This window comes from Strongylocentrotus purpuratus, unplaced genomic scaffold (genome assembly GCF_000002235.5).
Source record: "Strongylocentrotus purpuratus isolate Spur 01 unplaced genomic scaffold, Spur_5.0 spur5_scaffold_5, whole genome shotgun sequence".
In the NCBI taxonomy this organism is placed as follows: domain Eukaryota; kingdom Metazoa; phylum Echinodermata; class Echinoidea; order Camarodonta; family Strongylocentrotidae; genus Strongylocentrotus; species Strongylocentrotus purpuratus.
Genome location: NW_022145611.1, coordinates 29,678,054 through 29,704,304, shown reverse-complemented (window position 1 = coordinate 29,704,304; position 26,251 = coordinate 29,678,054). Strand labels below are relative to the sequence as shown.

The following is a 26,251-nucleotide window of genomic DNA, read 5'->3' as shown; positions in this document are numbered from 1 at the left end:
TTTTTTTTCTTCAAACGAGACAAAGCAAGTATTGTTGCTATACATACAAAGATATAATCTGACAACATTAGTCTTGATCTAAGCATTGTATGACATGTACATGTATCCTCAGACAACAGCTGCTCAACGGTCAATTTATACCACTTGTACAATTGATGCAATGTACATCATGTAATTTTAACCATCCCAATAAACCTAAAATATGAACAAAATCTAGCTCTGTATCTTTGACAAAATAGAGCCTATGGCAAACATCGCAGAAGCAAATGTGTGAGCACTGATTATAAAGTCATGGAAGAGTTACAGCAGCCGCATGATTATTGCCTAGCTCACTACTACGACCTCATTAGAATCAGTGATTATATCCAGCGAGGATTAGAGAGTTATTATGTGTCAATTAACCAATCATTTCAAACAAAAGCCCAGCCACAAAATAGATTCCCCACACTAACAAGATAATGAATGTATGGTCGGCAAGCCAGCCTGCTATCTCTATTCGATTCACCCCTACACACACACCACACCACACTGCACATCATGCACCCGGGTAATTGAATGCACGGCAGGCAGGCATGTCCGTAAGACCGAGACCCAATATTCATTTTTCAAGTGCATGCATGCTATGGTTGTGAATTCATTTCTGTGTGTTGATTACATGTAGACCCTACATCTGAAGAGAGACGCACAGCTAGGGTGAGATTAAAAGAGAGGGTGAGATGGATGGGGGAAAAGGGAATATGGAAAAGGCCAAGAATAAATCTATTTTCCACAAGATGAGGTTCATACTGAATAACAAAATAAATAAGACATGAGACATGGAAATAAAAGAAGAGACATTGCCTATAAGGTCTGAAGGATATTGGAGAAATAATGAAAATGATCATGAAAAAAGACATAGAAATGCAAGATACAGTAGCAGCGTATCGACACAGAGAGAACGCCCACAAAAGAGCAAGAGGGCGAGAGAAAGAAAGAGAGACAGAGAAAGAGAAAAAAAGAGAGGGAGAGAGCGAGGGAGAGAGAGGGACACTTAACCATCATGTACAACCAGAGGTAAAAAGGCATGGGGGGAATGAACATCAAGATCTGTGGGAGTGCAGGGCATACTGAGAGATAGAGAGAGAGAGAAAAAGAGAGAGACAGAGCTGCTACTAGTCTAGGGGCCCCTTTCATATATAATCACGTCTGTGTAGCTTGGCTTTAGCAGTGATGCTTACACCAGTGGCTGGATTTTACAGCCAGCAAGCTATTGCACCGATCGTTCGTTCGTTCATTCGTTCGTTTGGGTGTCTTCACTTCAATACATGCTGAGAGTTGTTATAAGATGTATGGTTATGTTGAGCAGCGGGGCACTGCGTATATTCAAAAGATCAATCTCATATATCTGCACTGTACGACTTGTTTAGCTGCAACCCAATATGTGAAGTCAAAACATATGGGTTTGATGACACACCAATTGCAAGGTGGCTACCATAAGAATCCTGGTACTCACTCTGTCATGTTCAAAGTTGTGATAATTCATTTTATGTTTGACCTTTAAAGATAGCATCATGTTCTATGCTCAATATTGTTGTCATATTTCATTCCAGCTAAATTGTCAAATAAATCATTTTTTGAGACTTCAGTCATTAAACCAGAAACCATGAAATTATTCGCTTGTACCACACAAACAGATCAACCAAGCCTAAAATTAAATGAACCCTACATTTACATGTTGATGTTGTGCTTAGAGTAGACATACATTTTCCATTGATTTCAAATATTGATTTAATTTTTATCATTGGACAAGGGAAGGTTAGATCACACAAAGTTTATCATATTTCAAAGTAATGATAATTATTAACTTTATAATGGTAAAATACAGCCCTTCTTTCTCACTTGGAGATTTGCTGCTGAGATTTGTGATGTCAACCAAGGGACCGAATTAGCATATTAAGCAGACAATATCCTATAACAATGCACACATTTTCAGCGCCTGTTTCGTCATCTCCTCATCACTTATTTTTCTGAATTAACCAGCTTCATTCTAACTGGTTGATCTGTTGCCTCACTCTAAATTTTGGACATACACCTGTAGTTTCATTTTGATGACAAATGCAGCATTAAAAACAGTAAAGGAATCAGTTTTAACTCCACTATAGCTTGTACGAAAGACAACTGTACATTCAGCTGCATACACTTACGCATGTGCAGCGTTTCAATCAGGAACAAACACTGTCCATTCTTTTATTTGACGGGCTTTTCAATTCGAAAGAGTGCTGATATTTCAGTGGTGTCTTTAATCAATCATTTGTCCTTGCCCTGAATATTTCAAAGAAAAAGATAATAATCATCAGCATTCGCTTCACTTCCCTTTTAAAATGGTGTGAAATACATGTTTAAAATTAATCATACTCCTATTATTGAAAAATATGTTCATTAATTATGGGACGTTGTCTGCGCAGGATTACTGCAAACATTGTTATTTTCGCATGATTAATCTTTCGTTGCACGCAATTCTTCAGCCCATTCAAAACATGCATAAGAAGTTATGCTGATATTTTTGCAAGTTCTAAAATTCACGCTTGCCAATCTAAGCGCAAAATTCCCGAAAAATTAACGTACCACAAATATTTCTACTTTTACAGTAGTCCATTAGGTGATGTCATCAAAACACTGCGAAATTCCTGAGAGGTGCTTTTATTTGAGTTATTCATTTTTTAATTATCCGATATGCAGTTGACCTAATCTTATGCATTTATGCAAACAATTTAGTTCCTAGAAACAAATTGTGCTTCTCTTCCTAATTGACAGACTCCTCCCAAGCAGTGTTAAAAAGTCCCCCTTTCCAGTTGAAGCTTACCAAGGTCATCACTACTACTGTACATTGGATGTGTTCTATTTTTAAACAATTTCAAAAACTTTGCAAGATCATGTGACATCTTTTTGATAAGAATGATACATGCAACATACAAACAAAACAGGGAACAACAAATGCTTACCGGTAGTTACTAAATTCCTAATTATCCAAAATGGTGTGCTTGTATAAGAGCATTAAAACCTTGACAGAGTGTTGGCGAAATCCATAAAAAACTTATGACATTTACAGATATTTTAAAAGTTTAATTCGAACAAGCAAGACCTAAAACCAAACATTTTGCAGTGAAGTTTTTTTAATCTGAACTATAAAACATTTTTTTTTTTGGGGGGGGGGGGGGTTACATCAACTGGTTCAACCATGTTTGACTTGATTCAATTTGATCAGCCGTGACCAACGACAAATCACCCATCCTTGTTCTGACGCAATCAGTGACGCGGCCTCCACAGAATTCCTTTAAATATGAATCGCACTTCAGATAAGATAAACACGTTTCACTTTACACTCTGTCAGAGCATGTCCATGTCATATGTGCATTCATAATCCTTCACTCTCCATCAGCTCATCAAGACAGTACGCAGTCTCTAAACTTGGTCTCAAAACTTGGTCTCTACAAACTTGTAAACTTGAAAGCACACAACGGTATTGTTCACTTGGTATTAAATCAACACTATGCTCAATATTGGCACTTCTGCTAGGCAGATTGAAAAGATTTCTACAGTTTGCACGAGAACAGGAAGTTGCAGGGAAATATTTCAATAGAGGTCTATATACACTTCTACAAGTTCAGTTAGATACGAACATGTAATAATGTGACAAAGAACTGTATGAAATTTATCATTCATACATGTAGTAACTGGAATCCCTCTTAACATACTGTGTATCCATGCACATCCCAATTTTGTTTTCAATAAAAATGCAAGCAACTTGCGCTATACATGCACTTCCACTAAACTTTTCTTGTATCGTTCGTAGCAGCAAGTTATAATTTATGCTACATGTACATGTAACCAGTGGGCCGTGTTTAGTTTATACAGGTGTGACTAACAACTTGAAAATCTTTGTAATTTCATGTGAAGTTGGAAATAAGATCTAAATGCGTTCACTTCATCTTTGTTTACCTTTTTTTAAATGGATCTAATCCAGATTAAATATTTATGCAAATTACAGCAGTACTCCTAACAAACAAATTACGGTTATAAATAAGAAAAAAATATATGAAAAACTTCTGAAATAAATGCAATAAAAACTTGAGTTCTACATCTCAGGGCTTATTTGAATCACTATAAGTAATATGCTAAAACACCGCGGGGGGCATGACGTCTCCGCGAGCCTTTATATTCTATTGTTTTTTAATGAGATCGCCGACCGAAGTTGGTGCAGCTATCTCCTCCTGAACCCTCCCCTCGGGGTCCCGGTGCCCGGTGCCCGGTGCCCGGTGCCATCGTCCGGAGAGAGTCTAATCTGTGGAATTAGCTATACTCCGCCTGAGTTCCTCCTCCGTGTCGACGTCCAGGGCGAAAACAGACGCAATATGCATAATGCATGATATGCGTGACGACAGAGATACCTCATGCATATTCAACATTACATCCGTATGAAACAGACACACAACAGATGACCATCAACTCACATTATGTTGCGTATTAAATGCTCTATGCAAAGGGCGGGATTACCCAGTGTAAAGCGTCTTGCTATAGGATGTGCTTTGTAGTAGCTGCACAAGCCAGAGAGAGATACACGAGGCTTCCCGTCGACATTCAAACTTAGAGACCTATTTCCATCACGATTGCCGCGTGGGGTCCATACGTAGATTTGCGTAGTGTTGCGTACCAACTATGCTGGCCTACATTACTATATGCTGATGGACGCAAACAAGAAAGTACGCCTTTTCACGCAACACTACGCTACTGTACGCCATGCCAACGCAACAGTACGCTACCCTACGCCAGATCGACAAAGCAGTAAAAGCTTTCCACACAGTAAGCAACCGTAAGCAACCATAAACAAACCTGTAAACTAGCCTTAGCCTACAGGCAGGGACTACAGTGAAGCAACATTTTTCCATTAATATGCAGCCTAATTTCTGCGTAGTCGGTACGCCACACTTCGCAACTCTACACAGTTCCAGTATGAGGCTTAAAGAATAACTACCGGTAGAGTTGGATCGTTTTTTTTTAAATAAATGGCAAATAAAGTTCTTGGTGGTTTTAATTTAGAGAGTCTCTATACATCTATTTACACCCCCGCCCCCCTCTAGAATCCCACAGATTTCCGCGGGTCCTGCTAGTTGTTTTTTTTTAAAATAAATTTGAATAAAAAACGATTATCTTCATATGATATAAACACAAATAAATATGTTAAGGAATCTCATGTGAACAATTTGGGATCTTCTTCTCAACCGGTATATGTGAAATTATCATTAACTCAAGAAAAGCTATGGTTACTTTCCAATATAAAACAACAAAATTTACACTGTACATGTCTTATAGTGCCTCATCCCAAGTATTTATCGGCTTAGAGCCAGCAGGGCAGTTACTCTTTTGATATTGTGTAGGTAATGCCTTTTAAACTCTCAAGGGAAATATTGAAGGAAAATCTAGGGTCGTTTTCCAATAACAGGCTAATATTTCTAGATTTTACCTTTCTTCCATTCACTTTTATTACAAAATGATGTGAAAGTCACATGGATATCATAGATACAAGGTAATTATCACATTTTTAATCTTTCTTGTAATTCTGTCCTAATTCTGATATGCCTGTCATTTTATAATTAACATGGAGAGCATCCTCTTAATTTCATGAATGTAAACATTGTATTTAAAAGCAATCCGGTCCACGTCAGCAAGCTCACAATCAAAATCACAATATCGTTTGGCAAAAGCTTTATAGGAAATCCATTTTCATTTCCACAATCGTTGTTGGAAATACATCATTGTACTGTTGCCAACGTCTGAAGTTCAAGAGAGCTCCTTTTTTCTGGCCATTATACCCTCTATTGTCTCCGTCCTCTTCCTCTGTTGCTATTCAGAGGCTCGTTATGAGACAGGAAGCTATACCAAGGATGTAAGTAACCTAATTTGAAGGAAACTCTAGATATGGGCACTTCCAAAATACAGTTTGCTGGTTAGATGGGGGGGGGACGAAATATAAAACAGTAGGCTTATTTTGAGGCAATTCATTAATCCATTTGTGTGTTCTCAAAAATTCTGTTGAAAGGACTGGTGATGTGTTATTGTGCTTTTAGCTTCTTAGACTACATGAACGACTGGTTAGCTTTCCCTGTAATGGCAAAGTGAGAAAGGGAAGGATATGAGAAATTTAACAAGGTTTTACAGGCTGGGGTCTTTGATGGTTGTGTTAGAATGCCACCTTGATTGGTTCTGTCCAAGCCTATCAAATTTGAATGCTTCAGGTTGACTGGCTACGATGAGCCACACAGTGAAAACGTTGAATCGGATAGAAACGCACCATGGGAATAACTGAGCGTAAGAAGGTCAGGGTGACCTTTAGCTAGCTCAGCCATCCTAGCTCATATTAAAAGTTACATTCATTGTAATATTAAGCCACTTTTTCATTTTCTTCCTATCATACTACCTGAACAATCTCAAATGTCTATTGTTATATTGGACTTTCTGAATATCATTCGATTTAGATTCATTTAATATTCCTTTTTTTTTAATCCTACGATTTAAACACAATTTGAATTTCTATTCTTAGCTTAAAGTTGTTGGATATCACCATCACCATCCCCCTTTAGTTCTGACTTCAGTTTGTCTTACACATTTATTTTGATGCTGCATGTATATAACACTACATTGTACATGTTTGGTGTGGTACATCACTCACTAAAGAATGGCAACACAAGGGTAGACCAGCTGTATCAGTGGGGCTATGAAGCAAAATCAGTCCACATGGTACTTGCAGAGACAGTAAGATAACCAAGCAAAACAAACAATGAGTTCATAAATCTTGGACAGAAGTTTGTAAAAATACCTTTTCATGAGGGCTTTCCATGTGGACAATCAAAACAATGGAAAGAAATTAGGACATTGTCATCTTCCTCATTAATGTTTCATTCTGTTTCATTCAGTACATGTACATGATACAAGTTTATAAAATTTGACCACAGTGGAAAAATTACCCTACCCCTCCCTTAAAAGTAAGAGAAGAAATAACATCAAAGTGCTCACATATCAACAAATATTTTGGACAATACAGATGCATCTCTATGTTCTGTTTTTGTCTCGGAACAACTGCTCTCTCTTACAAGACATTTACAACCTACATGTGAATGACAACTGTCCGTGGCTAGACTACTTCTGTGCATGTATACACTGTACATTGAGTCTTCCAGGGAAGATACTTTCTACAAGGGGCCTTTTGTATGCTCCATATCTTCTAATTAGGATCTTTGTCCGGTCAGTTACAGTATGATTGGATCGAGGAGAGCTTCAAAATCTAATTTTGATTCTCTTCCTGTCCAAGAACAGAGGTTATTAATAAGAGGAGCTGGGTTAGTTGGATAAAGGCTCCGAGATGGCAATCACTCAGGGGCAGGACAGAACCTTACAAGTGTTCAGGGATAACAGGGCACCATACTGATACAAAATAATATTGAGTATTACATGTAACTGTATTAAAATCATTACATTTCTTCTTTCAAAGAGGAGGAAGTTCCAATGGAAATGGCTGTGATCATTTGTGGTTACTATCAAATGAATAAAAATCTGCTTAAAGGGGAAGTTCAACCTACTCTTGAATTGGTTTTGATAGAAGCAGAAAATTTAGAGAAACAATTTGGTGAAAGTTTGAGAAAAATCGAACAACAAATAAGAAAGTTATGAATGTTTCAAAATCATGAAAATCATGGAATCTTTGAGACAAATTGGCAATGCGGTCAGAAATTGTGATGTCATCCCCTCACATTGCACCACTGATCTGAATGATCTGAATGACTAAATGACCCAATATCTCCATTTATCTGAATGTTAATTTAATAGTAGACCTATCATACATGTATATGGGGGTGCAGGAAAGAACATGTTATCAGTGATATATGATTGAGATACGGTAGGCATGAAGAAAATATATCTTTTGATCACAATGAAATTTAATGACATTTCTTGCATTCAACAAAGGATAAAATATGCGTTGCCAATTTGCCTCACAGATTTGAAGTATTTCATGAAAGTTGCGGATTAAAACAATTCCATAACCATTCTTTAATGTCTGATTTTTCTCAAACCTTCACTGATCTGCCCTTCACATTTTTCTCCTTGTATTTTAAAAGAAACTTATTATCAGGGTGGACTTTCCCTTTAAAGCTATAAGCACATGAAAATAAGTAACTACCAAGGGCTGCGGTTTGGTAATTCTGCAACAGCTGATTGTACACTGTACATGTCCTTGAGTTGGTCTACATGTGGGCTACCGTATGTATACATTTCTTATACATGTAGAAGCTCGCAATAGAGAAGGGTGAACTTGAGTGAGACATTTTTGTGCCAAATAAAACAATAATACCAAACTTCATAACAGGGTAACATAGGTTTACATGTAGTTCTCTTCATTCAGTCCTCTTTTATCACATTACTTGAACCTTTCCAATAAGTTTTTATACAATATATACTAAAAACTTGATGTTCAAATATATAATACTGCAAATATCAAAACCATTGAAAATAAAATTCACAATGTTCAAATGACCAACATTGTATTTTTCGCAAAATTCTCACTCAATTACATATATACTAGAGTGGGCTAACTGTGTCTTTTTTTTTGGTTTAGGGGTAAAGTGCCCTCATATACTGTTTTTCTTCACAACGTACATGTACTTGGCGGCACATTCATACATGCATGTATCTCCCTTATTTACAAAAGAGTCTAGTTCAATTGTTCTGATTTCAGTGCAAGCTGGGGTTACTTTAGGCCTCCTACTTTGTCATCACATGAAAAGAATCAAAAATCTGCATTATTGACAGGATGACTCAGTTTTAAACAAAGTGTTAATTGGTTTCCTTCCACAAAGACCTACAGCACGTACTCGCCCACAAGGCAATACATTGATAGTTTGTGGTAAGGTTATCATAAAATCTAATGAGAATGGTTAAATACACCCACTGTTGACCATGAAGGTCACAGAAAAAATTCTTCCTCCTTTTTATGAAATAATTGTGACAATATGGTTTATTCTTGATATATAAAGTTTAAATCTTCTCAGAACTTTATCTACATTACATGTATATATCAAAAATAAATTACAATGTTTATATCACAACCATTTCATGAAAAATGGTTTTAAAAATATTCCAACTTTATGGGCATTCGTGTATATGTAGATCAATAAAACAAGCATAGTACAGTATGTAGTACCAACAAAAATTCAACAAGGAAAAACATGTACCGTGTTTTATCTGAGAATATCAGAGATGTTATCCATGATGTGACTTAGTTTTAAAATGAGTACATTTATACCAATTTGATAATAGGTGAAAGACTGACTAACACTCGGCTGAACTCATCTTTAATAGTTATAATATGAAAACAGAAACAACTTTCAATAAACTAATTGAATGCAAGCATTTTTTATTTTAAGGTAGGCCCATGGCAATTCACTTGTATGAGTTAACAAGTAAAGGGATTCTTTATTCATACAAGTATGATAAGTGATTAAAATTAGTTCACATCATTATTCATATATTTTGAGCATTCCTCATTTATTAGAACTTTCAAGAATAGTTTTTAAATTTTGTATTCAGAACTTCACGTACCAGTGAGTAACAAAGGGCTCATTTCATTCCCAACCTGCAGAATGCTGTCATTAAGTTTGTTGGTTTTTGTATGTTTTTAGTTGGTTTTATATTGTTTGTTTGGGTTTGTTTTGTTACATTTTTGTTTGGGGGAGGGGGGTTCTTTTTCTTTTTGTTTGTTTTTCTGTTGTTTTGTTTTCTTATGTACACCATTACTGTACTCATCAATACTGGTAAAAACCTTGGTAAAACTCTGGAGATATCGCATTATCTGCAGTGTACATTCATTCATGTATGCATTCAAAGCTGAAATTATACATGCACTCATATCATAATCAGATCATAATCAGGCCCCATGAGGCCAAGTCAACATTTCAACATTGAATTACTTCTTTTCAGACTCCTACATGTAGCTCTGTCTGTATGCAAAGCAAGTTAAATGCATATTGGTTGTTCTATAACATAGAACCAATTGAGTTGAATTGACCCATAAACTATTTATCTCATGTAATTATTCCTCTGAGATTAAATAATGGATGTGAAACAATGTGTTTCGAGTGCATGAATTCACCTATATCGCATCAACACGATTAAATCTTAATGACAGATTAGACCTTTATGCTAAACCAAAGAGGCATTAAAACGTCAAATGCCTATCAAATCAGTCACCCAAATCAAATACATGGAAATCCAAGCAAACAATTCACTTTCAACAAGCTCCTGTTGATAAAATATTACTCATACTACATGTACAGCTTCCTGATACATTGTTAGTGACCTTTTATAATTTGAGGATAAGTATGTGTAAATATGAAATAAAAAATATACAATAAACCTAACAAATACCACAACAGCGACCTAGAATATCTAAACAAATCCACACAATAATAGGCTGTATGTACTAGTCAGCAGATGTAAATATGTATGCCTACACAAAGGCAGATAGACCCTGTAGAAATTGTTTTCTCAATACTGATTGTTCATCATATATCATGTGTGTTTACATTGTAGATAGATATTTATTTTCTTTTAGCATGGTTTTTGTTAAAAATCACTTTGTCTACTGCTCAATAAAAAGATCTAGTTTGCTTTATCAAATGAGATAAATACTGCATTTTCAGTCCACATTTAAGCCTAGAGAATCTAAAAGGCTGCTGCCAATAAGAGGCCTAGTCCAGCTTTATTTCATGTGATATTGCATTATACAGGATACCGGTAGTATCATTGGTTAGCTGTGATTTCAATGAAACAAATCTAAACTTGAATGTAAATATGCAATGCAATGAAGAAAAAAAACCTATCAGGGAACATTGAAGAGCCTGGCCTGGACTCAATAAATTATCTGGAATGATTTCAAATGATAATTTTCTAAAGTAACATGTTCTTCAAAATATAATACTTTGCCCAAGTCCATCAATACTAATATTGTTCAAAAGTATCTGCTTTTTAGATTGTGTAGTATCAATATGAAGTCTCACACAACATTCTTTGACAATTAAGATTGATAATTTGATATCACAAGGAAAACACATAAAAATGTTAGATATATCATTTCTATTTCTTGAACTATCACAATTGCTAAAAGAGATTTTTTTTTTAAAGATACATTTGAATAACTCTTTAATCGTCAAAGATACATTGTACAATAACTTTGTACTGGGCGGTTGTTTTGTTTAGAATGGACAGGCAGCTCTCAAAAAGGGTGTTGTTATGAGACTGTGTCTTCTAGACTATAGTTGTTGCCAAAAGACAACAGTAGCATAGGATGATAAACATTGAAGGCAATAACTAATCTACTGTAAGCCCAAATTATGATTAACTGAGATTTTATATATATCTGCCTAAAAGAACAATGACAATGTGAAATAGGTTAGAAGCTCTACAACAGGCCTTCTCAACTACATGTAGTTTATTAGAAGTGCCAAAACAAAAAGAATCTGTAGTTAAAGTGCCAACCTGTATGTTTGACTGTGCTGAGAGGGAGCATAGCGACCGAGCCAAAAACGGGTAGGGTCCAGGGGCAAAGCCACAACGGGGGTGCAGGGGGCAGAGCGGCCAGAGCCCCCCAAAGCTGGTGGATATTAGGGCTTTCTAAAGACCCAGATGTGGCATTTTTAACACCATTTAATTCCATAATAATAATGTTTTATTTACCCAGGGTAGCAACTTCAGTTATGAAACTGCTCTTCCAGCGGGCCCTGCATAACATAAAGTTATTACTACCCTTCTCCAATCTAATCTGCTGAGCGCCTAGCTAGAAGGCAGAAGGTCCCATTGTTATAAGTCTTTGGCATAACTTGGCCGGGGTTCGAACCCACGTTCATGAGGCGGGCGCTCTAACCACTGATCCACCATTATAGATGTGAAAAAATTGGTACAATTTATGGGTACAATTACACTGGAGGTAAATTTATATGTATTTATTTTGGTGCAATAAACCAAAAAATGTCAAAATTAAGTGAAAATCAAACAAACAAAAAACAAGACTACACACCCCCAAGAAAGATTACTGAGAGTCCTTTTCAGGACACCTCAATCCTCTCTCTTTCTCTCTCACATGGTGCACCCGCAAGCCTACTGTATAAAAAACAAGATGGTTCCATAGATCGGCAATGTTAAAATTAGTAGCACATCGTATGCTTATTGTTGTTTAGAGCTCAGGTTTAGAGTCGTATAAAAGGGTAAAAAAACTATAAATTCCCCTTTCTTCCTGTTTGTTAAGCAGACATTTTGGGCTCAGCTTCCGACTGCGACTTCTTGATTTTGCTGAGTTTTTAATTCTAAAATATATATATATTGTTTGCAACAGTCGAGTGCCACTCCGACTGACTGCAAGCTCCGCCATTTGAGAAGGCCTGCTCTACAACATACTTTACATGTATCTAATAGACACTCCATTTTGTTGATACTTCATAGGGTAATTCACTTCAAGTCTAAAACATTGTGGCAAACAGAGTTATTCATTAATCATCATGATTGTAACTCAGCCAACATGACAAAACTTAAAATAGTCCACTTCTGGGTAATCTAATTAACTCTGAATGATTTATCGCACAGTCAATGGGTTGTACTTGCTGGAAAGCATATTTACTGAGGCATAAGTTACTCACAGTCACAACTCCACATATGAGAATCCAAGCAATGCACATGGTTTAGACTTCTACCTAGATTTCCTCATCTATGTTTGTGCATTATGTACAGTGTAGCTACTGCACATGTAATGATGTACCAGTAGTATGCATTTTCTACTCAAAATAGCCAATCATATCTTTCTCATCCTTGATTAGATGTCCTTCACTTATCTCATTTTTCTGTCTTCATTGAAACAAACTACATATCAGTAAATCAGGGACGACTCCCTTTTTAAGCTATTATTACTTTTATCAAATTAAATCCTAAATGAAACAGTTAAACAACCTAAAAATGGGCATAGCTTTTTAATTGTGACCCCCCCCCCCCCCCCCACAGCCCCGCCCCCTCTCCCCCTTTATATAATAAGAAACAACAAAGGTGAAACTTGAAAAGACATCTTTGGGATCAGAAACAGAATCCCAATGACACAAGTACATTTTCTGTTGAAGACTTCAAAAATCATAAGGAACACAGACTTGAGAAAAATTATATGACCGAGCTAGGGTACAACTCAGGTTGAACACAAGAAAACAAAACACATCAACAAAATCAAATTAACAATTTCAAAAAGGCAAGAAACATTAACACAAATACATTGTTGAAGCTTGAATTATTGAACTAATGAAAACTCACCAAATAACATACAAACAAAAACATTATATCTAACATACATGTAATAAGACACATTAACTGAACCACTTATGACTGCCCTTCCCACACAAGATAAAAGCCTCAATACATGTTAGATTTCTCTGATTCACGAAGGACAAATCTTAGCCTTACACATCATGACATTAATGTAAGTTTGGAAATCAATGTTAAAAACTTAACAATAAAAGGCACAAGTCTAGAGATGATCATCTACAGTGTGTAGATGGTAACATGAGATTTAGCCCATGTTGAGTTTACACCAGGCTATGAAATATATAAATTTTTGATTGCCAACACGAAATACAACAGAACTGTCTAACTGATTTTTGCTAGCCATCTCTGGAGGAATGTTTATAAAATTATATCTGGACTTGAAGTGTGTGCCAATGAAAAGCCCGTCTGCCCCATCACGATGTGGGGGAGATGAGAGAGGCACAGATGGGTACAAATTGGACACCTACAACCAAGCGAAGGTGAAGATCTATATTCATCTGATATTAATCATCGATATCTATCCAAAAGATATTCAACCGTACTAGATCTAATGAAACAAAACCAAAACAAGTCCTTACCCAGATGTCCGAGTTGAGTAGATTGCTGGGACCGGTAGCATTTTGAAGCAGGTCTTCGATTGCAACTGTGCAGTTTGCAACGAATTCCGACTTGATCATGGAGTTATTATAAACAGTGAATATCAGGTTCTCTCCATTCTGGATTTTGGTTTCAAATTCTTCATTCCAAGTGGGAGAGAATGATTTTTGTTTGATGGTTGTCTTTCCAACATGTACGTCATCAACACTGACTTCAATGAAAGGATCAATGGCAACGGCGGCCGCCTTCGCAGCATCCTTGCTACTGCTGCTAGCGAAACGCGTTGCGAAGTCGGTAGGTTTTAGATCCACCGCCTCGCAGATCTTCAGACGGAAAGTCCCGTTAAAAACCACCATTTTGCAGGCGATCCCTGTCTTAAAAACTCACAAATAGGCAACCAAATGAAGGGAAATATTCTCACAGAATGATTATCTCCCTTCTTAAAGCACCATCTGAGGCAAATGTGGGTTCTGATTCTGAAGTTTTCGCGAGCTGTTAGAAGCCATCGATTTCCGATGACAGAAGCTAAATTAATGTCACTGGGTATCCCTTGTTGCGCGTATCGCACCCCACTGCACTGGCACACGTACACTGCTACGAGCACTGCCCTAGCTTTCGGCGAGCGAGCTAGCTCCCAGCTGTGCCGCTGAATTTCGTTGCACGGGAGCACAGAGCAGGGGAAAGGATGTCGGTTAGCTGTGCAGTCTCTACAATGTTGTTGTTTATGAAGAACCGTCCCATAAGGCAAAGTACATAAAGAAGAGACTGGTGAAAATCACTTCTTATTGATAAGGGACTGTGTATCCTCTTCTCGTATAAGAAAACTGATAAGGTTAGAAAGGGGAAATGGAGGGGGAAACCTTAAAAACTACAGAGTTAATTTTCATAGAAAGCATAAATGTGCAGGGAAAGCATAAGAAGAAGAAAAAAATGAGATCATGAAAGGGGAGGGGCAGTTCATAACGGTCACCAGACCACTCTCTTCGTGATGGGTGTGACCGAGAAAGGGGATTCCCCGGGATTACACCACCTGTCCTCGTAGGGGGTAAAAGAGTCCCCGCTAGACGCTAGTAGCTCAAACTCGAGAAGGCACTTCATAATATTTTTCAATTTCCTACAATATTTCTGAAGTGACCTTCAAATTCTCATTAAAAATCATACATTGTTTCATAAGAATAACAGTCTTAGGGTATTCGCCGGGTAATTGTTGTTTAAGTGAGTAGGTATTTTTAAAAAGGAGGGAACATGCATATGCGTACCCTAAATAACACTGAGTGGGGGGGGGGGGGGAGCGTTATTTTTTTTCTGCGGCACAGATTGGGGTTAGGTGCGTGTTGAGCCTATGGGAAAGCTTAGGTTTAGGGTTAGGGTTAGGGTTAAATCAAGACCTCTTTTTTTTAAAGCCCAAATCTGTGCCGCAGAAAAAATGACGCGGCCGGGAGTAGAGTATAGGAGACGGTCCAATGGGTATCCACCAGTGACAGTGTAAAGAAGAAGAAAAATTGCCACATGATTTTCGCCCATGTTTTCAGCACAAAGTCAGCATGTTTACCAAGCAGACTTAAATTGCCCGTGAGAACTTGAGCCAATTTTTTTGCATAATGGAATTTTGTCATGATTATCATTTTGACCCCCTGCCTTTCCAACAGCTTAATTTTTTGGTCAGAATTGGGTTTCACCTCTCATCTTGGTGTGTGACGTATTTCAATAAAGGGTTTTATTCATGTTCAAGTATCAAACCAATTCAATTTTAATTCAATTTCAATTCAATTTTAATTCTATTTTAATTTTATAATTCTGGGTAAGAGGACACTTTTTTTTTTTTGGTCTCGAAATTTGGAAATTTGACATTTATTTTCGTTGGGGGAGGGGTAAGGTTACTTTTTTTAGGTCACCCATGGGCATGATTTTTTTTTTTTTAAATTTTTAATAAAAAAAAAAAATTAAAAAGGGGGGTTATAGGGGGGGTTTATACACACAAAAATACCAAAGGGGGGGTTCAACCCCCAACCCCCCCCCCCCCTGTGTACGCGCCTGATGAGAGGGCACAATATCAAATTATATTTTAGTCAGCGAGTAGAGAATGACCTTATTTCAACAACAACAAAAAGAAAGAAAAAGACAGACATAATTATGAGGATGGGAAAAGAATAAATGGGCGATATAGTTCAACGAGGTTCATAAGATTGTAATAAAAACAATTTCATTTTTTTTTTCTTTCTTAAAAGTATTAATCGATGGAGCATTTTATTTTCATTACTTAAAGAATTCAATAATTTTGGACCTCCATATATCAATGTATTTTGAGCTAAATAGGGTCCGCAAGAAAGTAAATGAAAATCTTCCGAATGTCTTGTTAGGTAATTATGGACTGAGCTATAACAAATTAAAAAACTTTTCTTGAAAAACAGATGGCAAATGATATTATTTGTATAATTATGCACAAATTGACCTTGTTGAAAAAATATAAGTCTGTTACCTCAAGTAACTTATTTCAAAAAAACATAGATGGGAGCGAGAGGGGGAGTTACAAATGATATGAATAATGTTCTTCTTTTGTAATAACAACACTTTAACTAATGATGTTTGATGTGTGTTACCCCAAACTAAGAGACCATAATTCTAGTATGGAAATATCAAAGAACTATAAGGCATAATTAATGAGTTAAAAGGAAGATATGTCATTACTTTATTATTAATACCAATATTTCGGGAAATAATTTTACAAATATTGTCGATGTGATATTTCCAAGAAAACTTGTTATCAACTGTTACACCTAAAAATGTATTAAATGAAACACACTACAATGGAGTATTGTCCAAAACTATGTTAGCTGGAAACGAATCTATAGAATTACTACACATAGGCCTATTTCGTTTTCTAGAGATTCAATGATAATTTGTTCGCTCTAATCCACAATAAAATATCACACATTTCAATATTAATTATTTCAACTAATCTACGAGAGTCTTTGTGAGAAAGAATAAATTTGTGTCATCAGCAAAACACAAACTATAATGCTATTTTTGGTTTTGAAAAAAAAAATTATTGTCCAAACTCTTGCAAAACATCAACAAGGGAAGTTCAAGTGCCAATAAAATGGGATAACGTATAATATATTATATTTACAGTATGGTGAAATTATTTAAAAAATAGTATTAAAACAATAATAATAATGTTTAACAAAACTACTACCTGAGATCTGTGGTAAAAGACAAACTGCTATCCTCTAAAATATTATGGAATTTGTGAAAGGCTTCAGTCCTGTTTTTTTTTTTTACTCCATTCCCCTATCCCTTCTCTCTCTCTCTCTCTCTCTCTCTCTCTCTCTCTCTCATTCTCTCATTCTCTCTCTCTTTCTCTCTCTTTCTCACTCTCTCGTTGACCCTAAGTCTTCCTCTCCTTTTTATCTTTCTTATTTTTCTCTTTTTTCCGAGAAAGTGGGGGGGGGGGTGATTGTTCCCTAGATCTTTATAAATGAACTTTGATTTTTCTCAATTGAAATCTTATTAATTTTTATTGATCAATAATTTGTTTTTTCAAAGCAATGAGAAGTTACAAACTTTATCTGTCAAGAATAAATCACGTTGTCATTTCACGAAAAGAGGTTAGAAGAAAAAAAATCCAAATATATAGGCAACATTGTCCATTATGCCTATGGAAATATTGCATTAACAACGTATTTGGTAAACTACAAGTATATTTCGCGAGGTCGCGTGTCGACCGAACAAATGAATTTTGCTGATTGTTGAGCTCTATGTTCAATCTTTTCTCTGATGTCGATGGGAAGCACGAAATCATCATATAGAATTTTGTATCAGCTTTCCAATTTTGGGAGACGACTCCTGTCAATTATGTTATGCCTATGGTTGCCATATCTTCTTTATATTAATAATAATAATAATATCGAATATTTAGGAGCACTAAAAACAATAAGTACCATAGCGCTTACAAATACAAATATATGTAAAGAGGACAAGAAAGTACAGTTTAAGTACGCGAGGGAGCGTTGCGACCGAATAAGAAAATCTCCCATTTTTTAAAACTATTTCTAGTGAAAATCTGCATTACAGAAATGTGCTGTTACACTGTATTTACTATACAACCCTTTTGTTTACATTCACAGAGGAGGGATAGGGCGATCCCCTGGAAACACAATCTTACCGGGGATGTGTCTCCATGCCCCTCAGAATTGCAACTCTGCTTGCAGTAATGTCTTCCCTCAGGTTTGAAAGGAATTCCATTATATTGTATAAACCTATAATAAAGGGGTTGGTTGTGGATTTTAAGAAGAGGCTCCTTCTACCCACTATCCACTGGCGTGTTCGGGGGGGGGGGCTCTTTGGTCCGAACTTCCGAAGCCCTCCTCACGTACGACCCCCCCCCCCCCGCCAAAAAAAGGACAAGAAGCAGTACTAATTCTTGGCTCGGCATTCTTAATTGTACTTGATACACAGCATCCAATGAACCTGAGATCAATAGGTACTCTATATATAGGTACGAATATATGCCATTTGTTTACATTGGTAAGCTCTTATATTAGATTATCAGGGTTGATTTTCCTTTTTTTCTTCTCTTTTTACATGGTCCAAGATTCTGCCGTTGGATGTGATTTTAAGATTTGTGAGGTGGCAGTGTGAAAATCTTATAAAGAAGGAGGGAAAAATCCTAATCATGAAAGACTGCACAGATCTTTAATAAGAAACAAAATTATATTAACATAAAATGCGATCGAGGGTTGCGATTGAGCTTTGGGTGAAATCGAAGAAAAAGTTGCTCTTCGTCGCTCTAAATTAGGAGCAAATTTTATGATGAAAGGAAAGAGGGCACATATCTAACGTTAAAACTTTTAATGTTGGATACGTGCCCTCTTTTAAAGAGGGCACATATATCCAACGTTACTCAAAAGTACACTTATTAGAAAAGAAAAGGAGCATGTGTCAAAGTAGAAAATCGGAATTATCAGAGGTACAAAGGAAAAGGGGCACTTATTACATGTACAAAGGAAAAGGGGCAATTATCAGAAGTAAAATGACACCAATTAGACTGAAGGATAAGGGCACATGTCAAAATAAAAGATGCACTTATTAATACAAAGTTAAAGGGGCACCTCTCAAATTGTAACAAGGGAATTCACCGGAGATAAAAAGACGCACTTAAAACTGTAAAAACAAAAGGAACACCTCTCAGATTTGAAAAGAGGCAATTATTAGAGATGAAGTGTTACTTATCCGAGGTGGTCAAGGGTATTTTTGTACCTGAAAAGGGGCACTTACCTGAGATGAATAGTATCATTTTTGAGAATGGAAAGGGGCACTTATCAAAAAGGAAAATGAGCACATGTCCAAATAAAAGGGGCACCTATGAGATTTCAATAGACGAATTTATCAACCGTTTAAGAAAGGGCAATTATGAGGAAAAGAACTTGGCTCTTATTAAAACAAAGGGGCATTTATCAGAAGAAAATAGGGCATTCATTATAAGATGAGGGGCATGAGGGCACTTATGAGAGGTGAGAAGGGGCACTCATCAAAGATGAAAAGATGCATTCATCAGGTAGTAAATTGGGCACTTAATACAAAAAAGGGCACTTGTTAAAGTAAAATGGGCACCTCTCAGATTTGAATAGGGGCAATTATCATACTTATCAGAGGTGGTAAGAGGCACTTATTAGAAATAAAAAGGGGCACTTATCTGAAGTGAAAAGGGGCACCTTTCCTATGTACAAAGGGGTACTATAACCTATAGGTGTACTTGAAAAAGTGTGGAGGGTGTCTGGGTGTGGGCTCCATATGCCCCCCCCCCCCCCCCCCCCCCCCCCCCCCCCCCCCCGTGGTTGAGCCCCCACTGACTGTACTGGCTGTGCAGTTTTAATCTATAAACTTTTCAAATACAGTCAAACCTGCTGTCTTAGCGGGCTTAGGTGGCCATTATTGACCGGTTTGACTATATAAAATTTACATAAGATACAATGAAATATAATATAGGCAGGGATTTCTGATATAGGCATACAATGATCATAACTTTCATTTTTATCGGTTCCTTACATCAATTTCACCAAGATGTGTTCTGATACCAGTCTGAATTTAAAGGGTAACCGGAAGTAGTGTTTTATGTTTATTTGCCGTATATGCACAGTGCATGTTACGTGTGCAATTCAATGGTGAAATTATGCGCGAGAGAGAGAGTCGATGCATAAAATAATACTGTCATCAGATGATGTGAATGTCGCTCAAAAAACAAGTTAAAATGGCAGCATGTGGTTACAGATTGATGGGCACTCTCATAGGTGCTTGCAGACGTTCATCTGTAATAATGCATAACAGGTTAGTGTTCTTAATAACGCATCATTTGGTCTATTATTTGTGTATTTTTGGGAAGTCCAGTCCCACCTACTTAATAAATTGTAAGTTTTTCGCTTCTCTAAGGTAGATGTCATATCGCTTTTGATGAAATGAAAATGTATGATGATGTCTTCATGTATATGATGTAACGTTATTCTATCATACACAATGTATAGATAGTAATGCACAAACCAGTTTTTCTTCAGTTGAAATATCATTTTAATGTGAAATGCATCAAGAAAATCATTGTGAAATCTGTTTTACGCATCACCAATGCGCGGATCGGAAAATGAAACGTCTTCGAAAATGCGGACGATCCTTATATTTGCAGGCGCGTATGTCCGTGTTTGGGAAGAGGCCCCTTGTTTATGCTGACAATCCTTATTCTCGGACCAGCGCCCCTACTGATCAGGCATCATCACTCACAAGAATTTGGAAGTTTTTAATTAAATTTTCGATTGGTCACGGCTACACCAAAAGCTTCATTCAGTCACTAGAAGCGGTCGTGGTAGTCTTTAGCCTTAAGGGCTTAGTGATAATATGAAATATGATATTGTTATGGCACCCATACCCCTGCATCAAGAATGATGTAAACCAAACATAAAATGCGTTCTTATTCACCCACTCCTACATCCCGCACCCAATGAACTTTGCACACTGACTTCAGAGTTTCGGTAGTGGACTTTTTCTTCTTCTCATAAAAAACACTTTGAAATTGGCCTAGAATTTAACACAAATTTGATACCAGAGTTATATCGATTTTTCTTTAATTCCATCCACGACTGTTCCTGATGATAAGCTTACATGTACTAGGGTTGCGACGAGTAGTCGAATGCTCGAGTACTTCGGTAGATATTCTCCATTCTCGAGCCTAAACTTGATAAAAATCTTATCACATAATTATTTGATCAATAAATAATAAAAATATGAGTCATAAATATCCTCTTTTCATTATTTTTTGGACTAGAAATAAAATCAGGGTCTTCCTTTGATTGGACATGGGTTATGGTATGCTCTTACTTGCAAACTTCTAATTGCTTGTTGCTAAAGCTACCTGAAATGTTATTAGTAACACATGCTTTCATACATACATACAGTACATTTGAACGTTTGTATCATTTGTGCTCCCACTCTCATATATTTTTACATTTTCAAACAGTTTGGGTGAAATTAAAGCTTTATTATCTGTTCGATAATTCAGAATAAAATCTGATGGACAAAGACTATCAGTTTTAGCCGATAGTATCGAAATCATAAAGTTGTCGCCTATCATGGTTTTGTAAAATAAGTTGTCTGCTTCGTGCAGAAACGGACTCTTTAGGTTCGGGACAAAAATCTGACTGTCATGTAGTTGGTTTCATAAAAACGACCCCCAGTACTTAATGGGTTAAGTTAATATGTCAAACTTATAACAGTTTCTACTCACTTTTCTGTTTAACTGTACATGTAGACCCTATATGGAAAAAAAATGAATTTATATAATTTTTTAAACAAAGTAAATATTTTATCTTGTTGACTGTTTCCTACCAAAACTGTCAATTGTCAAGGTATTAAACATTCCCTCAGAGGATGCTGTTATAGCTCCCTCTACCCAACCATTTGTCTAGTGATACTGGTGCTGCTTCTGAGTGAAATTTGTAACTTAGCGATATATGCACTACCATACTCTTGTGACATACTGGTACAATATTTATGAAGACTTTTGCAAGAATCTTCAAATTTCAAAGATGTAAACAGCCCCAGAGATGAATAAAAAGAACACTTATATAAAGGACTATTTGTGCAAGTAAGAGCTTTACTGAGAAAATTTAATTGACAGATCTCGTCATTAAAAAATAAAACAAATATTATTTGACATACCGGTAAGAAATTAATGATTAAAAAAAAAAGTAAACATAAACTTTTAAAAAACAGCCAATGCACTTTATGTACTTAAAAACTACCCCCAAAACTTACCAACCTAAAGTCTTTGGACTAAACAATGATATGTTAACATTTGTTATATTCTCTTTGTAGGACTCAAGCATTGAAGTGTGCCCCAACCACTGGATCTAAGACTCAGCTAATGTCAACAGGAGCAGAAGCACAAGAATCAACTCAACCTGAGCTCAAACTGAGTGATAGCTGTGTTAAGGTTAGATTCAGCTCCAAAATGAATGCCAAGCCAAGCCTCATGTTTTATGTCTTGTCTTTTTCTTAGTTTGCAAGCACAAACCGTTGTCACTTGTCTATACTGTGAGACTATGTAGAATACTCTACTGCACTCCATAGGCTCTGTACTGTAGCTGCTCCTATTGACAAAGCCAGGGCTTTATGGAATAATGATTGAATATTAACCTGTGCCTGCAGACAACCATTTTGTCAGGGTGAGAGCCAAAGCTTGTACAAGCCAAGGACTCGATGCCTTTCATATACTGTACAAATGGAGTTAAATTAGCTATAGGGTGTATAGTTTAATGATCTCAGAATGAATCTTACAACATTTGTAGGTGGTATTTGTAGATTACAATGATGAAAGACAATCATATCTTGTATTTTGAACATTTTCCAATATGTTCAGTGTCATGTTCTTGTCTTTTGACTCTCTGTTGAGTCATACATGAACATATACTTAAATGTAATTAAGTTGGTTCCTTATCCTAGGTGTAAAGAAGTATTCTTTACATTTTTCTTATAGATGTATAATTTCAGATCATCATGGTTTTGTAGAAGAATGGTTTTGCTTTTTCTGTTTAGCATATTCCTTCACTTTATGTAATCATGATATCTGTTTACCAGTAAATTCACAATCAATGTATAAGCTTTAACTACAATATGCACTGAAAAGCAAATTTGTCAACAAATATTATTGCATGTGTATTGATTTAGATAGTTCTTTATTACAAGAAGCAGAATCACTACTCATGCAGTGGGATCCTGTAGTTGAGGTTTATCATGAAAGTGATTTTCACCTATGCCATTCGGGCTAGCTAGAGCTAAATTGGGAAAACAATTATGAATTATTGAAGTTACGTAAAATGTATCTTATACACCCTTCATGATTATGACTTTAGTCTTGTAACAATTCAGTTTCAAGAAACGTTATCATCCAACCCGCCTCCATCCTATATTTTCTATTTTTCATCCAAACTACAGCAACTGCACAAACTCGGAGAGGACAAAGAGTTTCTTAGGATTCTTGTTGAAGGAGGAGGATGTTCAGGCTTCCAATACAAGTTTGAAATGGATTCAGAGATGACAGACGATGATAGGTATGGATAAAGATTCACACAATCATTTTATTGGAACCTTTCATGTTCTTGTCTTCGTCCATTCTAATTTAATCAGAAGTTATCAATTACACCAATAAGATCATTTAGCATTAAAGTCACAGGTCAAAAGATTTGATTCAGTAATGTAAAGTGAAGAATTTGTTCATGCAATTATTTAAACACTGTAATTCTATCATCTTTTCCTACACTTTTGCCATTTTCGAAAGTAAGTTTCAAGTTATGTGGACATAGGATGTATGTGCAACTGTATTTCTAATTCGGACATAAAATGCCTCATGTACATTTATATGAGAAATGAACAGGGAAGTTGAAAATCACCAATAATATTGACAATGAGACAAAGTCAGTCAACACTATTATGGGATGAAAAATTAGCCTAGAAGTTACCTCTTGGCAATATATTACTTTAAGAAATAACTTTTTGGGAAGCTGACGAATCACAGGGATTTTAACAGCCTTGCATTTCATTACTAGTATTTAAAAAAAAATTGAAAACAATAGAATGTAGTCATGTCATGTACTGAACATTTACACACATTTTATATGTGTGAGAGAGAAAATTATGTCAGAGATGTGGTATGGAATTATAGAAGCATGATAGAACTCGTTCATTGTTTCTATGCAGGGTGTTTGAGAGAGACGGTGCTAAGGTGGTAGTGGATGATGTATCCCTGGAGTACATCAAGGGTTCAACGATAGACTACCACGAGGAGCTCATCAGGTCAGCGTTCAGTGTCATTGATAACCCTGGAGCAGAGATGGGTTGTTCCTGTGGTGCGTCGTTCTCTTTCAAACTCTGACATTCTGAAAGTAAGCCAAGATAAAAACTGTTATAAGACCTTCAGTGTTAGCATGACGTCTTCAAGAATTTATTTTCAAGCTATATATATATTGGATGTTATCAGCTCAGATTTTACATGTGTGCATAAAGACGAGAATAAGGACAATGGCTTCTTGTTTAGCACCAGTAATCTCCTCTGCCTGGCGTTCCAGAAACTTGCTCCAAAATTGTCTCACGCATATTATATATTCAGCATCGATGATTAACTCCTGGGTAAGAAACTTGATTTGATCTGCAGTGAGTTACAATATAGAGCTCCTAAATAAAAGCAAAAGATGACCGACAATAAGTTCTAACTTAACTATCTGTCATTATTATAGGAGCTGCAGAGGACTTAATATGATCTGTATAATACGATCACTACAGGTGGTTAAACATCAAGTTATGCTATCCTTCAGAACTTGAGACCCCCTTGCTCTAACTCTAATACAAAGCCATGTACTCACATAAAGTGTTGAAAATTTACATTCATGCATCTTGCCTACAAAGGTTCAAAGCACAAAGTACTTGTATGTAGACTAGAAGCACATCTTTTTCTGTTATTATTTAAGGTCAGATATGATTATATAACAAAATGTAAGTTTCATTAAATTCATCGATCCAAAGTCTTACTCCTAACTTCTTGATTTTCAAGCTACAATATATGATATTCGATTCCAATTGTTCGGTGTTAACTTTATATAAGGATCATCATCATATTCATTATATTTCCAGTATTTCATAATATTTGTGGTTTACAATTACCCGCATACCAAGCTTGATTTTGGGATAAACTCATGAGTAATATCGACATATCTACACATATGCTGTATAATAATGCTGTACCCAACTAGTTTCATATTGTTTTGTTGAACTTACAAATGTATAAGTAACCAGATAAGTTTGCCAAGGCCAGTAGGTGTAAAGTGTGGAATTTCATATCAGCCTTGTTATGACACACAAGTCGCATGATATTATTAAAATGACAAGAATTTATTGTGAATTATATCACAAAGCAAACTTTGGAAGTTGAGGTTATAAAATGTTCACCACCAATTTGGAAACTGCAATATTATATGCAAAAGTTATGAGGCTTTACTCCCATTGTTAGAATGCAATTTTATTATAATGGGATGATAAGCCAAGATGAAACAACTGGCACATCCATCTAGATATGCCAGTTATTTTAAAGTGCATGTAGTATTCTTTTTTAGAAGAACATCTTCAATTGATGTTGCTTGTTAATCTCAATAATAATATCTATTTCATTTAGTTTCTAAATTGCAAAGTAACATTACTTCAGTTATGAAAGGTACTATCTTACATTTAAATTGAACAGAGCAATTTAATTCAAAACTCAGATGTGTAACATGCAGGTGTCATGTGCAACGGGGAAACAAATACCAAGTAAAATATTTCAACTAAACAAGTACAATGAATTTTTGTGCAATTTAGTTTAAAACTTTACAGATACTTCAAGGTTAACAAAATCAAATTAAACGTTTAAATATATTCCAAATATCCAAATATATTACCAATTTAAATCATAATCTATATGCACTTCTCATGGAAATTTCATCTTGGGGTATTGAGATTCAAAGACATACATGTATGAAATGCATATTGTAGGGAAGATTAATATACTTGTTGTAAGTGAATAATAATATTTCCAAAATGGAAAGTTAATGCATGACACAATTTGTGATTGAGCAGTTAAAGTCAGCTGTTGCAATCAAAATCTGTAAATAAAATAAAGTTTAATTATTTTAAAAACTAAAATCCTCTTCATCAGAATTGATTATTTGTGAAGTAAAATTTGTGATAAATTATA

General features: G+C 35.9%; 2 protein-coding genes across 5 annotated transcripts in view; one reads left to right on the top strand and one right to left on the bottom strand.

The window, feature by feature from the left end:
• Positions 1 to 14,697, bottom strand: part of LOC100890668 (calcium-independent protein kinase C) — a 71,956-nt gene extending 57,259 nt beyond the window's left edge. For all 4 annotated transcript variants that reach the window (XM_030998736.1, XM_030998733.1, XM_030998735.1 and 1 more), the window contains exon 1: positions 13,965 to 14,697. In XM_030998736.1, the coding sequence (XP_030854596.1) occupies positions 13,965 to 14,339 (375 nt within the window). In that variant the 5' untranslated portion in view covers positions 14,340 to 14,697. The remainder of the gene's footprint in view (positions 1 to 13,964) is intronic.
• A 5,461-nt stretch (positions 14,698 to 20,158) lies between these two features.
• Positions 20,159 to 26,153, top strand: LOC578588 (iron-sulfur cluster assembly 2 homolog, mitochondrial). The gene is made up of 4 exons (XM_003730577.3): positions 20,159 to 20,310; positions 22,345 to 22,462; positions 23,464 to 23,579; positions 24,226 to 26,153. The coding sequence occupies exons 1-4, from the start codon at positions 20,210 to 20,212 to the stop codon at positions 24,398 to 24,400; spliced, it is 510 nt and encodes a 169-aa protein (XP_003730625.2). The 5' UTR covers positions 20,159 to 20,209; the 3' UTR covers positions 24,401 to 26,153.
• Positions 26,154 to 26,251: the final 98 nt, after the last annotated feature.